The sequence below is a fragment of the Alosa pseudoharengus genome, unplaced genomic scaffold (assembly GCF_046254945.1).
Source record: "Alosa pseudoharengus isolate Yale_2024_CS ecotype anadromous, Long Island Sound unplaced genomic scaffold, YU_APseudo_1.1 YU_APseudo_1.1_scf_1, whole genome shotgun sequence".
Classification (NCBI taxonomy): domain Eukaryota; kingdom Metazoa; phylum Chordata; class Actinopteri; order Clupeiformes; family Clupeidae; genus Alosa; species Alosa pseudoharengus.
The window spans coordinates 4,220,818-4,238,105 of record NW_027468564.1 but is presented as its reverse complement, the minus strand read 5'-3'; the positions used below and the strand labels follow the sequence as shown (position 1 = coordinate 4,238,105).

At 41.1% G+C, this 17,288-nt stretch overlaps 1 protein-coding gene across 1 annotated transcript in view; it reads right to left on the bottom strand.

Annotated features, from left to right (window-relative positions):
- Positions 1-5,423: 5,423 nt before the first annotated feature.
- The window catches only part of LOC143108316 (NACHT, LRR and PYD domains-containing protein 12-like), a 46,475-nt gene continuing 34,610 nt past the window's right edge, over positions 5,424-17,288 (bottom strand). The window contains exons 9-12 of the mRNA XM_076274132.1: positions 11,498-11,668; positions 10,777-10,941; positions 9,461-9,504; positions 5,424-7,076 (exon numbers count right to left, since the gene is read on the bottom strand). Coding sequence (XP_076130247.1) covers positions 6,526-7,076; positions 9,461-9,504; positions 10,777-10,941; positions 11,498-11,668 — 931 coding nt within the window. The 3' untranslated portion in view covers positions 5,424-6,525. The remainder of the gene's footprint in view (positions 7,077-9,460; positions 9,505-10,776; positions 10,942-11,497; positions 11,669-17,288) is intronic.

The following is a 17,288-nucleotide window of genomic DNA, read 5'->3' as shown; positions in this document are numbered from 1 at the left end:
CAGACATAGCATGGACTCCAGTAATCCAACAAACGATTGGTAAGTGGTTGAAAAATGATGGTTGAAAAAGGCACAACTTAACATCAAAACAAATAATGTCCCAAAAGTAGGGATGTGACGCTCGAAGCTGACGTTTCGAAACAGTGTCGAGCTTCCGAAATGCAAGTGTTTCGAAAAGTGTTCGAAGTGTGGGTCAAAACGGCCATGTCACGTGACCGTGGCTAAGTGAGGCTTTGTGATGTTTGAATTTGGTTTGGACAGGTGGTACACTCACCGCGCGAGCCAATTACACGAGGAAACACCTGTTTGATCTAAATTACAAAGTCCCAGAATGCTTAAAAGTCATTCAAACACATCCTATCTTTGTGTTTTTTTTGTGAGGAGAGAGATTTTGAGAGATATAGCGACATATAGCGATTCATAGTGCTTTCTTGTGATTGATAGGTTAGTGATATAGATTAATTAAATAACACGCTAGAGACTGACACTGAGCGATAGTTTAGATAGATATAGTCTAGTGACCCTTTGAAATACTGGCAGGAGAGGAGAGTGGTTTATCCAAACCTAAGTGTGATGGCAAAAAAATGCATGCCAGCAACAAGTGTGCCTTTTTTTCCAAGGCTGGGAAGGTTTATTCAAAAACAAGAAACAGATTAAATGCCAAGACGGCAGAACAACTGTTATTCCTAAATAAACATTTATGTTGACATACAAAAAATGTGTTGTTTACTTTTCCCATGTTGAACCTGATTAGTCTAACCTGCTTCATTCATGTATCCTTTATTTCCCTACAACATGTTCCCAAAAAAAAACCCTGGGCCATAATAGCCTACATTTTAAAACCATTGTAGCATTTTCCTCTCCAGCATATTCCAAAGGATAATGTAATGAAACTGAAATAACAAAACATCTGTAACTGGCAGATATAAAAATGTTCTAATTACTGAAGGCATATACTAGTCTGAACTTTCTAAGCACCAGCAGGGAGTCGAACACCGGCCGCTCCGGCCGAATGCAAGTGTGTTAACCACGAAACCACGTGGCTGTGGACGTAATCTTGCGTTCCATGTTGGCTACTTATATTCTTCGTCTGGAGCAGTTGTGTTTCACGGTCAAAATGTGATGTTAGCAAAACTGGCCACTAGATGTCACCATGGATTTACGTGTGTCGGATTGTTTCGAAGCCTCGACACAATTCCGGCTCAATTGCTTCAAACGTTTCGTTGTTTCAAAAAGCCTCGTTCTGCCCATCCCTACCAAAAAGTATTCAATAGTAATCCAATAGTAATTCAATAGTAATCCAATAGTGATCCAATAGTAATCCAATAGTGATCCAATAGTAATTCTATAGCGATTCAATAGCAATTGTAAAGAACTGTATGCTCAATACATTCCAACAGCTTGTTCATTGTTCTAGGTTTTTTGGGGTCAAAGGTGAGAGGCGGCCATCTTTAACTTCAAAACTTTCTCACCGCCTGTCAAACTAAAAGTACCTACAAAATAAAGGACCCCAAATCTAACAAGTATACCAGGGGCCGTATTCACAAAGAATTTTAAGGCTAAAAGTAGCTCCTAAGTGCCGAATTTAGGAGCAACTCCTAAAAATAATGGGCGTGTCACTCCTAACTTTAGGACTCCTAATTTTTTTCACTAAAAGTAATTCACAAAGCATTTTAGACCTAAAAGTAGCACCTAAGTCTGGGACAGCTTAAAAGAAGTCAAGAGGACTCCTAACTCACTAAGACCTATTCACAAACAGCTTTTTGCGGCATTTCACGTCGCGATGTTTTGAAATGCGTATGCGGCAACAGGATCTTCTAATCGCGAGGGAACAATTTTGCATTCATAAGGGACGCAATAACGCCACCAACAACAACCAAAACTCATTAACATGTAAATTAAATGTAACGTTTCATTGTGAATCAAATTAAAATGTTCTCCTCTTTGCAAACGTAGGCATATGGTGACAGATTAATTTAATAATGTTGCAATGATACTGCATCAATCCGTAGGCCTATGTTTCATTAGGCTACTAGGCTATTTATTTTCCCTTACTTTTTATTCATTTAGGCTAGGCCTTTTTATTCAGTTATTCATCATCTTCCGTCCTTCGCACTACTTGTGTAGCGCACGCATTCTCAGACCTGTCACCTGTCACTCATCGTGATAAGGGAGGTGTTTGGAATCATTCCCGCGTTACAATCATCAGCCAATCAAGGTGGTCACTTCAGTCAAGCTCGTGCATGAGTAATGACGTCATCCATAGCAACGAAGACTCACTCTTAGTTTAGGAGTTGTCATTTTTCCTTACTAAGAGTAGGTCTGAAAGGCTTTGTGAATAACTTTTAAGAGAAAACTCCTAGCTAAAATCTTTTAGTGCAATATAGGAGTACTCCTAGTGGTAAGATAAAAGGCTTTGTGAATACGGCCCCAGTGCTCCAATAGCACACTAATTTAAATGAACATAAACTCAAAATGGCTCCTACAATGGTAATTAAGCTCCCAACTTTGAATAAAAGTTTTTCCACATTTATCTTAATGAATATCTTGACAAAATGCAACAATTTCTTTTAATGGATACAAGATGCAACACACATTGTAAAACACTTTACACACTAATAAACATGTCCACTGTTTTCTGGAATTGATTTCTTTGACATTATGGTGGTAATGAATTTCCAAATGTATGGACAAGCTAAATTTTACTGTTAATGTGTGTATGTAGGTAGCTAAACATCATAGTAATGCAAAAGCCTGCAAAAAATGTCTGGAGTTCTGGGGCCGTATTCACAAAAAAGTTTTAAGGCTAAAAGTAGCTCCTAAGTGTGGAATTTAGGAGCAACTCCTAAAAATAATGGGCGTGTCACTCCTAACTTCAGGACTCCTAATTTTTTTCACTAAAAGTAATTCACGAAGCATTTTAGACCTAAAAGTAGCACCTAAGTCTGGGACAGCTTAAAAGAAGTCGAGAGGACTCCTAACTCACTAAGACCTATTCACAAACAGCTTTTTGTGGCATTTCACGTTGCGATGTTTTGAAATGCGTATGCGGCAACAGGAGCTTCCAATCGCGAGGGAACAATTCTGTAGCCATAAAAGGGATGCAATAACGCCACCAACAACAACCAAAACTACTCATTGTCAACATGTAAATTAAATGTAACATTTCATTGTGAATCAAATTCAAATGTTCTCCTCTTTGCAAACATAGGCATATGGTGACAGATTAATTTAATAATGTTACAAAGATACTGCATCAATCCGTAGGCCTATGTTTCATTAGGCTACTAGGCTATTTGTTTTGCCTTTTATTTGTTTGGCTATTTGTTATTCATCATCTTCCGTCCTTCGCACTACTTGTGTAGCGCACACATTCTCAGACCTGTCACCTGTCACTCATCATCATAAGGGAGGTGTTTTGGAATCATTCCCGAGTTACAATCATCAGCCAATCAAGGTGGTCACTTCAGTCAAGCTCGTGCATGAGTAATGACGTCATCTATAGCAACGAAAACTCACTCTTAGTTTAGGAGGTGTCATTTTTCCTTACTAAGAGTAGGTCTGAAAGGCTTTGTGAATAACTTTTAAGAGAAAACTCCTAGCTAAAATCTTTTAGTGCGATTTAGGAGTACTACTAGTGGTAAGATAAAAGGCTTTGTGAATACGGCCCCTGAGGGTTAAATTAAGAGGTGGAGCGATTGTTTTTCAAAAAATCTTTCTCCTTTCTCCAACAGTTCATATGTTATCTTTAACCTATTCTCAATTACATATAGGGTTAACATGATTTGTAAATCATAACATCTTATATTAGATATGATGTATCTTAGAAATGCATATGTGATTGGAAGCCAATAAAGGTCTACATCATATAGATAGATAGATAGATAGAAAGATACTTTATTGATCCCTAGGGAAATTCAAGGTCACAGTAACATATAGACAACACACACACACACACACACATTCACTAACAGCAGAAGTAATTAAAAGTATATAAAAAACACAACTAAGCAATAAGGACTGTAGAAGATAAAGAATATACTAAATATACTAAAATACAAATTATACTAAATAAAATTTAATCTAAATCAATTCTAAAAAACAGTATCCACATAGTGGGTGATTAATCACTCAGGTGCGCTTGCAATGACTGTAGCAGGGACTGAGCCTGTGATTCTCTGTGCATAAGGTAAGGTAAGGTGTGAAAGAGTGTCGTGGTGATGGTGATGGATCATAGTATTACAAGAAATGACTGAAGTTTCCACTCACTGTCAATTACATGTGCAGTACCCTAACACCAAGGTATTTGTCCTTTTTTGGCCATTCAAACATGTAGATTTTCATTCACATAATTACTAGGTTGTTACCTTTTCTAACCAGTAGGTGGCAGTCCAGGATAAGAAATAGCAGAGCCGTATATAGAACGTTGAGTAGAAAAAGACATAATTGAACAGTAGGAAAAACCGGGGGATGAGAGACACTAGGCCCATGACATTTTAAAGAATGACAATCTAAACGTTTGCAAGTTAAAACGGTAGGTAAGTCAGTAGGCCTACATCGATGTTTGGTGGCTATAGGTCTGTCATGGATTTGACAGGCTAGAAGTTTGCGATTTAATAGGCTACCGCAACAAATATTTATAGGTAGCTTAAGACAGTGGGCTACGATGTTTTGGTGGCTAGCTGGGTAGTTCTGTATTTCAGGAGAATTAACAAGCTAGAAGTTGGCATTTTATCTTAGGTAATGTCATGTATGAAAACTACATCGAAATGTAGAGGCAATAGGCTACTGACAATACTGGCGACGGCGGCCATGTCATCAGTGTGCTAACTCGTAGCCTACCTCCGTATTGCGTTGCATTGTTCGTTCAGCATGATGCGCGCTTCTGGGTAGCCCTACTCAGATTAGTTGCATTGGGGTGATACCAGAGCACGGGTACCCATTAAACATTCTCTGGTGATACTTCAGACTTGACGAACTCCCATGGTAGGCAACAAGAATTCCTTACTGCAGAAATAGTAGATTGATGCTCCTGTCAACAGGATTAGTTTGGGCGTTCTTTAAACGTTTCATGCAGCTTTCACGTGTTCCTTCTTCAATCACCAATAGCCAGACTGCATTGTCAAAATGTCACTTTGAAAATGTGATTAATCAGCGCTTTTTTTTTTAACAAGTTAATATTTCTGTGATCATTTAATCAAAATGAACGTGTTATTTTGACAGCCCTAGTTATTATACTACTGCAATACACCAATCTGTTACATTGTTGCACTGAAAGTAGAGATGGCCATGGTGGTCAATGCATGCCATGTCCAACTACAGAAAAAGGAAGTTTGAAGAAAAAACAAATCACAAAATAAAAATCACATACTCTGTTTTGTTATCGCATAAAAAAACATTGGAACAAATAAAATGACAACAGGTTCATCACATCTCCTTTCAGAATCTTTATTTAGACATTTCAAAGTCAGAAACACATTTTATTTACATATTTTAAGACAGAAAAACAAGCAACAAGCAAACATGTTTTTTCTATGTCAACACATAACACTGACACCTCAGATCAGCAAATCATTTTTCAAAGATAATTCAGCAAATAACTATACTTTAGGGAGAACAGAATACATCATATTGTTGTTGCTGGAACATTCTTATAATCCACACATTAATTTTAGGGAAAGGGCATAATATAAATAAATATAAAGAAAGCATTATCAGCATTTGTTTAGTATCACCAAAACAGTAATAATTGTATAATTGAATATATATACATACATTACACATGTGTATGAACAGGAGTGTGTGACTGGTGTTCCTGCAGTTCTATGGGCCAAAGCTGGAGCTATTGCCATAGCAACAAGCCCTGCTCCACTGCCAGGGCCACAGATCAACAGAATGGATGTTGCTACGGTTACGTGGTTACTGCGGAATGTTACACAGAGTCTTGACTTGATGAATTTAAGTCTGAATTTTGGCAGTTACTTAAATAGACACCAGTGTCATACACACACACACACACACACACACACATTCAACTTCAAAAATATTAGCTTGACGTGTGTGATATGCCAGTGGGCAACATAACTTAAATAGACACCAAACCACACACACACACACACACACACATACATAGAAAACAATGTTTTCTTTACTTTAACAATGTTGTTCTTTACTGTTTGTAAAAGAGCTTCTTGTGCCTACAAGCCTGTATTACATTACAGTGTCATACAAACCACACACACACACACATCTGAAAATGGAGAGAGAATGAGAGAGAGAGGAAGAGAGGAGAGGGAGATGAGAAAGGGAGGAGGGGAAGAAGAGAAAGGGAGGAGGGGGAAAAGAGAAAGGGAGGGCAGAGAGCAAATGAAAGAGAGAGGAGGAGAGGGGGAGGAACAGAGGGAGTTAGAGACAGAGAGAGGACAGAGAGGTAGAGGGGAATGAGAGACGGACAGAGAGAGTGGAAGAGAAGAGAGGGTAAGAAGAGAAAGAGTGACAGGTGGATGTACCTGTTGGAGGACGAGCTCATGTGATCTTGCGCAGGGACACTGAGGAGCCATAATAATAAAACAGAAACCCTGGACAGAGGGGCTCAGTGAATGTGGAGTGGAACGTGTGCAGGTGGGTGAGTGTGTTAGTGGAGACGCTGTAGAAGGACAGAGTGCCGGCCGGCCAGTCCAGGTAAACTCCTACTGTTCTGGAGCGGGAGGAGGGGGCAGGTATGTAAGTGTGTTCATTATTGTGCAGGACATAGTAACTGTGATGAGGAGAGCACTCCAGACTCCAGGACTTGGCATTCCGTCCCATCATGACGTCATCACTGCCCCCTTTCCTCTCGATGCTTTTATAGGCCACAGATATATCAGATATATCAGCTCCATCTCCACTCCACTCAGCCTCCCAGTAGCAGCGTCCAGTCAGACCCTCTCTACACAACACCAGACACCTGGAGTCAAATCTCTCTGGGTGTTCAGGATACGGCTGCTGCTCTCTCACACGTGTCACCTTTCTGTTCCCCTCAGAGAGAGAGAGACGTCTGTGTGCTGTGTTTGGGTCCAGTGTGAGATCACAGGCATCTGCAGACAAGAGGAGAGAACATGAGAACACACACACACACACACTTCTGCTCACATCACACAAACACACACAAACAAACCATGACAACACACACACACACACCACTACCCTACCACACACATACAGACACACACACACAACTACCCTACCAGCACACACACATACACACACCACTACCCTACCTGCACACACACACACACACACACACCACTACCCTACCAGCACACACACACACACACACACACACACACACCACTACCCTACCACCTACCAGTAAACACACACACACACACACACACACACACACCACTACCCTACCAGCACACACACACACCACTACCCTACCAGCACACACACACACACACACACACACACACCACTACCCTACCAGCACACACACACACATACACACACACACACACACACAACTACCCTACCAGCACACACAGACACACCACTACCCTACCAGCACACACAGACACACCACTACCCTACCAGTACACACACACACACCACTACCCTACCAGCACACGCACACACACCACTACCTTACCAGTACACACACACACACACACACTATTCTACCAGCATACACATACACACACATACACACCACTACCCTACCAGCACACACACAACTACATACACACACCTACACACACACACAGAGAACATGAGAACACACACACACACACCACTACCCTACCAGCACACACACACACACACACCACTACCCTACCACACACACACCACTACCCTACCTGCACACACACACAGACACACACATACTACTACCCTATCAGCACACACACACACCTACCCACCCACCCACCCACCACTACCCTACCTGCACACACACACACACACACCACTACCCTACCTGCACACACACAGACACACACACACACACCACTACCCTACCAGCACACACGCACACCACTACCCTACCAGCACACACACACACACACACCACTACCCTACCAGCACACACACACACACACACACCACTACTCTACCAGTACACAGACATACACATACACACCACTACCCTACCAGCACACACACACACACACACCACTGCCCTACCCGCATACACACACACCACTACCCTACCAGCATACACACACACCACTACCCTACCAGCACACATACACACACACACCACTACCCTACCAGCACACACACACACACACACACACACACACACACACACACACACACACACACACACACACACACACACACAGACACACCACTACCCTAAAAGCACACACACACACCACTACCCTACCAGCACACACACACACACACACACACACACATACACACACCACTACCCTACCAGCACACACACACACACACACACACACACACACACACACACACACACACACACACACACACACAGACACACCACTACCCTAAAAGCACACACACACACCACCACCCTACCAGCACACACACACACACACACACACACACATACACACACCACTACCCTACCAGCACACACACACACCACTACCTTACCAGCACACACACACCACTACCCTACCAGCACACACACACCACTACCCTACCAGCACACACACACACACACACATACACACACCACTACCCTACCAGCACACACACACACACCACTACCTTACCAGCACACACACACCACTACCCTACCAGCACACACACACACACCACTACCCTACCAGCACACACACACACACACCACTACCTTACCAGCACACACACACACACCACTACCCTACCAGCACACGCACACACACACACACACACTTCTACACACCCTACCAACACACACAAACACACACACACATCTACACATCCTACCAACACACACACACACACAAACAAACACACACACAAACCACTTTAACACAAACACACACCTACACACCCTACCACCACACATACACACCATGTCAACACAAACAAATAAACACACACACAATGTCAAGACAAACAAAAACACACACACGCATGCACACACACTCCTACTCAACCTTCCAGCACACACACACACAATGTCAACACATACACATTCACACACCATGTCAACACAAACAAACACACACACACACACACACACACACACATTGTCAACACAAACAAAAAAACACACGCACTCCTACTCACCCTACCAACATCCTATCAACACACACACACACAGACACACAAACACACACGCACACACCCTACCAACACAAACACAGACACACACACCTACTCACTAAGGCTGTTGGAACGAATTTCGGAACACACACACCCACAGGCACACACACACACATTAGACACACATACACACATTCAAGCTAAAACATGTGTGTGAATGATCACAAATACTGAATAAACAATAAAAACTTACATTTCAGCAAACGTGGCCGTGCTCTGTCTAAAGCATGGTCAGTTCTGTAAGAAAAACAAAATGTCACACACATGTACCATGACAGATGTCAACACTGCTGTTTTTCTGATTGTGCCACCTGTGAAATGCAATGTGATTTATTATCCCACAGAAAATATTCTGCTGCTGTATACATTTCCCCTTATATAAAGTAATGAAGTAACTCTCTTTCCAGCTGTCTTTATCGCATACAAAGGCATCCACTTGTCCCAAGGTGACGCCTCAAGGCCCCTCTAGTCCTCAGAAGGAGACAATCATGAAGTAAAATGCCCCGACACTGTCTGTCCTGTACTTAGACAAGTTAGTGACCAACCTGAGGACTACCTCTGAAGCACACAGACCACATGTTGGGAACCCTGAATTAATGATTGTTTGTTGTACTACTTTCTTTGGTTACTGACAGTAATAATAGGCCTAATAGATAACACAACAAAATGCAAAACACTGTTCTCAAAATTAGGAGTTTCAGCCTCCATTTTTGCTATGTCTGTGCCATTTTTTGTTTTTTAAATCTTATTTTTATATTCATTCCTCCCAGGATGTAACTGCCATTGAAAAGACAAATTTCATTGGACTACAATTTGTCCTTTTTAATTGTAATAGACCTACAGTAAACACCTAGACTTGTGAGCTTTTGCTTTCGTCACCAAAAGTAAAATGTAAGTATAAATGTAAAATATGAATGTAAATCAGGTTTATTGGCCAAGTATAGAGATCAGTTTTTTTTTTTATCAGGGCAGCACTTGTGCTTACATTATGTGCTTACATAATTGCAAAAGGGTTCTCCAATGTTTTTTCAGTTAGCCTTTTAAAATTATATCAGATTAGTAAACAGAATGTGCCTTTGGAATATTGGATGAATGGTTGCTGATAATGGTCCATGTAGAACGCGACAGACCTGTAGATCTTTGGGACTTAGAGATCGAACCGGTCACAAGTTGGATTCCCTAACCAGTAGGCCAAGGATGCCCCAAATAGACAATAAAGTATTTGTATTATTTCTAATTGAAGAATTGAGAAAAACTGTAGTCTCCCAGCCTGGGATCTGAACAGTTATAAACAAACAGAAAACTATTTGTAAAGGTTCTTAAACATTCGACTATGTTTGCGAATTTGAACACGCCTCTAAATATTTGTATTATTGCATGCTGCATCAAAGAGATAAATATGTTTCAGTGTAAAGCAGCTATTACAATACACATTTGAAAATAGGCCACTACACTTGGTATAGAGACAACGTCTAAATGTGCAACAGTGGGGTTTCCTTCCAAACATACCTAAGTATCACCGGTTTACAGACAGGATCCTCCAGTCTAGCAGATAACAGCTTCAGTCCTGATTCTCCAGGATCATTGTAGGTCAGATCTAAGTGTTTTAGATGGGAAGTCAGAGCTGAAGCCAGGAAACCACAACCCTTCTCTGAGATGAGACAATCAGAGAGCCTGTGAGAGAAAGAAATTGAGAGATTGAGAGAGAGAGAGAGAGAGAGAGAGAGAGAGAGAGAGAGAGAGAGAAAGAAAGTGAGAGATTGTCATTTTCATTGTTTTTTCATGCATATAACTGGTGACAATGTTTGAATCTGAAGTTATTTGTTTATTTTACAACAGATAGGTCTGGTAAAACTATTCATTTCTAATTGGACAAGAGACATTCCTTGAGGGGCGATATCTCAGGACATCCCCACTTGGACACTCCGCTTTTTGCTCTCAATTGTCCAATGTGAACATTCCATTCATTGAAAAATAGGAAGGGATATCCCAAGCCACTCTTCACCAGACTTGTCACAAGTGTAACTTTAATAAACAAATGTGTGATTTTATCAGTTCACACATTTTAAAACTCAAAAATAAATTAAAAAGTAGAATGATACAATGATATAAGGGTAGGATGTTAATTGCTACTTTTTTATTTGGTTGACCAGTTGATGTTCTACTGTTATGTTGTCATGGTTCTTCTAACTAATGAGGACATTTAAGACAAAGAAATGCCTGCACCCACCTTAATGTGTGTATTTTGCAGTTGGAACTGGACAGTCCCTTAGAGAGAAGCTGGACTCCAGAATCCCCCAGGTCATTTTCACTCAAGTCCAGCAGTTGCAGGGAGTTTGCTGACTGTAGAACTGAAGCCACAATCTCACAAGATTTATCTGTGAGTTTACAATAAGCAAGCCTGCATAAGAAGAAAAAATCAGATCGGATCACTACTGTTGCCATAGGCCAATGCTGGTCAATGAAGTCACTTACACTGATTTAGTATAGATTATCACCACATGTTGTCACTGCAGCTATGTATTTTGTTTCATATCATTTCTTTATTAAATTTAATGGCCATATTTTTTTATTTATTCTTATTATTAAATGTCCTTTATCTATCTCAATGAGGTAGTTGCTCAGGTGCTATTCAGGATATGAGCTCATGAATAGGCCTACATTATACATTTTAGTATTCTAGAATCAGGAGTTCCATGGAGAGGTCCGGGCTCGAGCCGCAAGCAGCCGTTAGACCCGCAGGATGGTCGTTGGGCACCAGGCTAAAAACAGCAGATCTAACTACCCTAACGTTAACACAACTCCTCAAAGCCTCGGAGAAGTTTCGAGACTTTTTTTCAAGTGTTAACGTTAACCGCAAAAAGAGGCACAACAGAACTAATGACTTGCTGTGGTCTCTTGTTGAGTTAACTTACTTTCTTAACACTAACATTGGACAACATTCACAGAGGAGAACCGTACACTGCCATTAAAAACCAAAACTCTGAACAAATTATGAAAATACTCTTTAAACTTATTTACGAGTTAAATTCATTACAAAAGGTTATTTATTGAAGACATCTAATCAGTATAAAGTTAACAACACCGTTGTGGATAGTTAGACGGTCGCAAGCATAATAACGTTAACGTTAAACAGAAACACTGAGCTGCTAACGTTAGCTCCAATGTCCTCTCCCCAGTTTTCCCAAATAACTTATTCTAGTATAATTGATTAACTTAAGACGTACTGAAAGGAAAGGAAAAGAGTTCAGATGCCTACCTGGCGAGAAGGTTCAAGTATTTTCTTAAAGTCTTAACGTTAACAGCCAAACGAGGCAGGTACAGCAGAGCTACTGAATAACTCTCTGTGGTCTTGTTCAACTGACTTTAACGGCTGCGCTCATATGACTATATTCCAAAGTGACGTGAGTATCCCTCGTGCCAGCAAGGAAGGAGCTAGAGGGGCACAGGCCATCCTTGAGATTCGATTGGCCACCCCAGATGCCACCCCAAAACCCTAGTCTGCGATTGGCCATTAACATGGTCTAAGGCGGGACCTTGATGCACTTGCAGCGCGCAGACAGACGTCAGAAATGTAAGTGGCATGGCTTATTGTTTACTTTTTAGCATGTGATTTTACAGTAGGCCTACTGCTTGTGCTAACATCTGCCAGTGCCAATTTATCTAATCACACACACGCGTCTCGCGTCTCGTCTTCAATCGCGTCATGTTATGTAGGCTACTTTTTCTACCTGCCTACCTGGATTTGTTGTAAAATATTGAAATTGTGGGTAGTTTAATAGCTTAGGCTAACTGTACGTTTCTTTCGTCACCCATGCCTGTTTTATTCCTGCTGACCAGGAGGGATACATTAAACAATGCGCACGTTCCACTTGCTTAAATAATTCCTGAACGGTTTTGTTCAAACTCAGAGCTGAAAATGCAACTGTATTTGACAAAAGACAGATGTAGGTTTTTGCTAGTGACAAAATATTAACTTTCAGTGAGATACGATCTCTCTGTATCCCCCTATTACCGCCGGTCCGTCCCGTAGCCTATTTCTGCCGTCTTGCGTGTACTGTACTGTATGTGTCACTTATCCATTTCTATACAAACCAAACCAAGACGGCGGATTCCTAAAGAAACCCAAACACCCACACCATAGGTGTATCTAAATTAGCTATGTACCAAAACGACATTTTACCGTGACTCGAAGAGCTGTAAACAGTGTTGTAAGGCTATGTACAAATCCGCTTGGAGCTCCAGTGGAATTTTAATTTTACAGTGCCGGCGCTCCGCACACGCACATCACGCACTGCGCGTAGGGCACCAAGTGCCTGGGGGGGCACCAAAAAATCTGGGTCGTGAAAAATCACCACAATAGGCTACTAGTATTAATAACAAATACAATATGTCTAAAGCATGTTAATATGCAAAAGCAATACAAAAGTAATATAGGCCTAGACCAAATTAGTCGAGAAAAAGGTGAATCTCCTGTGCAACCCTTTCTCTAGTCTCCCTCTGGTGCCCCCCTCCCCCACCTCCCAGTGGTCTGTTCGATTATTCCTCAATCCCAAATTTGGCAGACAGTAGACATCGCTTTGAAAAGGCACTAAGAGTCGGGGGCGGAAAAAAGGAAAAAGAAGAGACAGCAGGGATGATGCTCGCGCTTCACTTGCAGTTAAGACAATGTTTTAAATAAATAAATAAAAAAAAGTTTTGTAGCCCTTGCGTGTATGCATGTCTATGCTTATGCCAGGTAATACTACTACCGTCAATACACTTTGTAACTCCTACGGTTCCGTATCATTGGTCCGAAATCCCATTAGCCTAGTCCGACATCCCATTAGTCCGAAAATGACCCATTGAGGAGAAATCATAAGTCCGACATACCATTAGTCCGAAAAAAGGAAGCCCATTGGTCCGACATCCCATTAGTCCGACGATACACATGTAGAGAGATGCATGGATGACTTTTAAGGAGGCTTGTCATTAATGACCAAAATATTGACGCTACTTGTCAGTGTTGAGCTGTTCTCTATGCTCCTCTGTGTGTGAGTGAATGCGTAGGGGGCATATTGTGCGTGTCTCCTCCTCTTACGTTATTTGGAATGCGCTCATTTGTGATGGGTTTTATCGTAGGAAAGTTGTTTTAGACTGAAACACGTTAGCTTCGATGTTCTTTTGAAAAAAAAAAAAAACACATCCACGGCTGAATTGTCGCATCTCACAGGATGCGGACCTGGGTGTAACTGCCACGCACGCACCCACTACCCTGTCTTTGTTGATAAATTCATGTAAAACATATGTTATTCACACAGGGCGTCACGTCAGTCTAACAAAAACAATGACAGACGGAGTTTTTAGGAAATAGACAACAGTCTGGATTTATTCATTAGTTAATTAAAGCTCATAATTGGTAATTAAACAAAATCGATCACACAGAGTTTAATGTCCTCACTAATGTCAAGCTATAGGCCTACTAACTGAAACATTAACCCATAGTGAACGTTCCCCTACCCAAAATACCCTTGATAATGTGGGCTAGCTTGTAGGCTACTAGATTTACTCTTAGCCTATATTTACCCTAATGGCCTTTTCGTTTGACCATATTGCTCACATTTAGCCTACACATTGTCAACTTGCCCTCGAATGGTCTTGAATCAGCTAAGATTTACATTTCCCCCTAAAAAGTATTCTGCTACAAAGTAAAACAATCACTTTATTTCACAAACTTCATACGTGTTTCAGTCAAAAAAACTTCCCTACGAAAAAACCCATCACAAATTAGCGCATCCCAAATAACATTTGAGGAGGAGACACGCAAAATACAGCATAGAGACGCATTCACAGCATATAACAGTGAAGGTGAAGTTTTGGTCATTAATGACTTAGCATAACCCTCCTTCATCAACCCAGGACCCACCGGCAATTAACAATTTAGTTATTTTTTCTTTACCCGACCTGCCTAATCCATGGTGTTAGTGCCATTTTCCATATTGTAATTTAGACTCAGATTTAGATGTAATATTATTAAGATTCATTTTTTGGTTACTGTTTATTATAGCACAATTAGGCTATTTTATAATTGCATTATTGTATTTCAGTTTGCATTCTAGTTGTAAAGGTTGCCAAAATCACATTTTTACATGGTTGTTTGTATGAATATGTATTAGTATTTTCTCTCTGTTTAATATGCCATGTATGTACATTTGATGTCAGCTGACTGTTGGACGCGCGTTTTGGGTAGGAGTGACTTTTAATGCACTTTGTTTAAATGGAGGCGCGAGGAGAGCGCTCGCCCCGGAGAGTTACGGTAGGGATCCACTTGCACGACACTTCTTTTTGTCGTGTCGCATAGATGTCGCGCTGCCTCCCCACATTGTCGTGTGTGGGCGTTTTGTTCAAAATGTCAGTAACCAGCTCATACTCAGTTCGTTTTAACGTATCTTAAGTGTTTTTCCACAAATGGACCACAATTTTAGGCATGTACTTAACAGTATACAACACATTAATAGCCTAAACAAACTATGCAAGCCATTTGGAAATATTGTTTTATTTAAACTACTCAATGCAATCTCAAATCCTCACCAGAAACACCAACAGTCAATATATTCATCCAAATCCTAGTTTCGTTTGTTTTATGGACTACTAGGTGGTCGTGGAAGAGATCGTTAAAACATTATTTGTCTTGTAAGCAGAACCAAAGTTTCACAGGCACCGTTGTGGTAGAACAAAGGACCTACATACTCGTCCTTTCATTGGAGAGTCGCCTCGCGTTCAACGGATTCATTTGCATAAAGCTGGGCATCGGCCAGCTTCTCTGTCGCGCTACATTACAGTACAGTACGGTACCGATCCACTTGCACGACACTTCTTTTTGTCGTGTCGCATTCCACTCTAGTCCTATGGGTGACGTCAAGCGACTTTAACGCGCCCGCAAAGCATTCCGGGAAGGCAGCGCTGCATTTGAAATAATGTCGCGCGTCAAAAAGCTGGCCGATGCCCAGCTTTATGCAAATGAATCCGTTGAACGCGAGGCGACTCTCCAATGAAAGGACGAGTTTGTAGGTCCTTTGTTCTACCACAACGGTGCCTGTGAAACTTTGGTTCCGCTTACCAGACAAATAATGTTTTAACGATCTCTTCCACGACCACCTAGTAGTCCATAAAACAAACGAAACTAGGATTTGGATTAATATATTGACTGTTGGTGTTTCTGGTGAGGATTTGAGATTGCTTTGAGTAGTTTAAATAAAACAAGATTTCGAAATGGCTTGCATAGTTTGTTTAGCTCTGACACACGTTGGGTATGCCAAGACAAATCTTTTCAGGTGCGAGTATTTCCATATCGCACTTTTCAGGACTCTGTATGTGCAGCCGCCAGACTATGTACTAGTCCTCAATGTCTTTCAGAAGTAGGGTTAGAAAACATAGAGAAATTCTTGCATGGCTCATCCTTGAATATTATGTTGACCTTAATGGATTCAGTGTGGTTAAATGAAACAGGAGAGTGGTCAAAAAGAAAATTAGGGTGAATTAACTCTGAGGCAAATGCAAAGTATAAAGAGTATTGGCCTGTTTCAATCACAAAGGGACAAGCGATGCCTCAAGCAGCAAAACCTTATACTGTTTGCAATAATAGTGGATTTCCTTTGAGAGTATCCGGATGGAACTTAGAAACTATGCAGGTGCCTGCTACTAAAGGTTTTGGGCATGGCGTAAAGTTCGCTTTTCACCCGCACAAAGTTGAATTCGGTATTTTGCACGTTTATTTTTTAAACATTGCTACCAGGGGTGTGGCAATTAACAACCTAGGGAGGGGCCTGGCGCGTTGTCTAAAAATCGCTATCATACACCACCTAAACCTGGTCAGAAGTTGTTCATATGCTATTTTAAGAGCGTATGTCAACAGTCATATTGGCAGGTGCACGCACTTATTTACTTTACTTATTTACTTATTTACTTACTTTTTTGTTTACTTGAATGTTATGTTTGTCTGTGGACTTAAAATTGTTAAAATATGTCTTGTCTCCACCGTG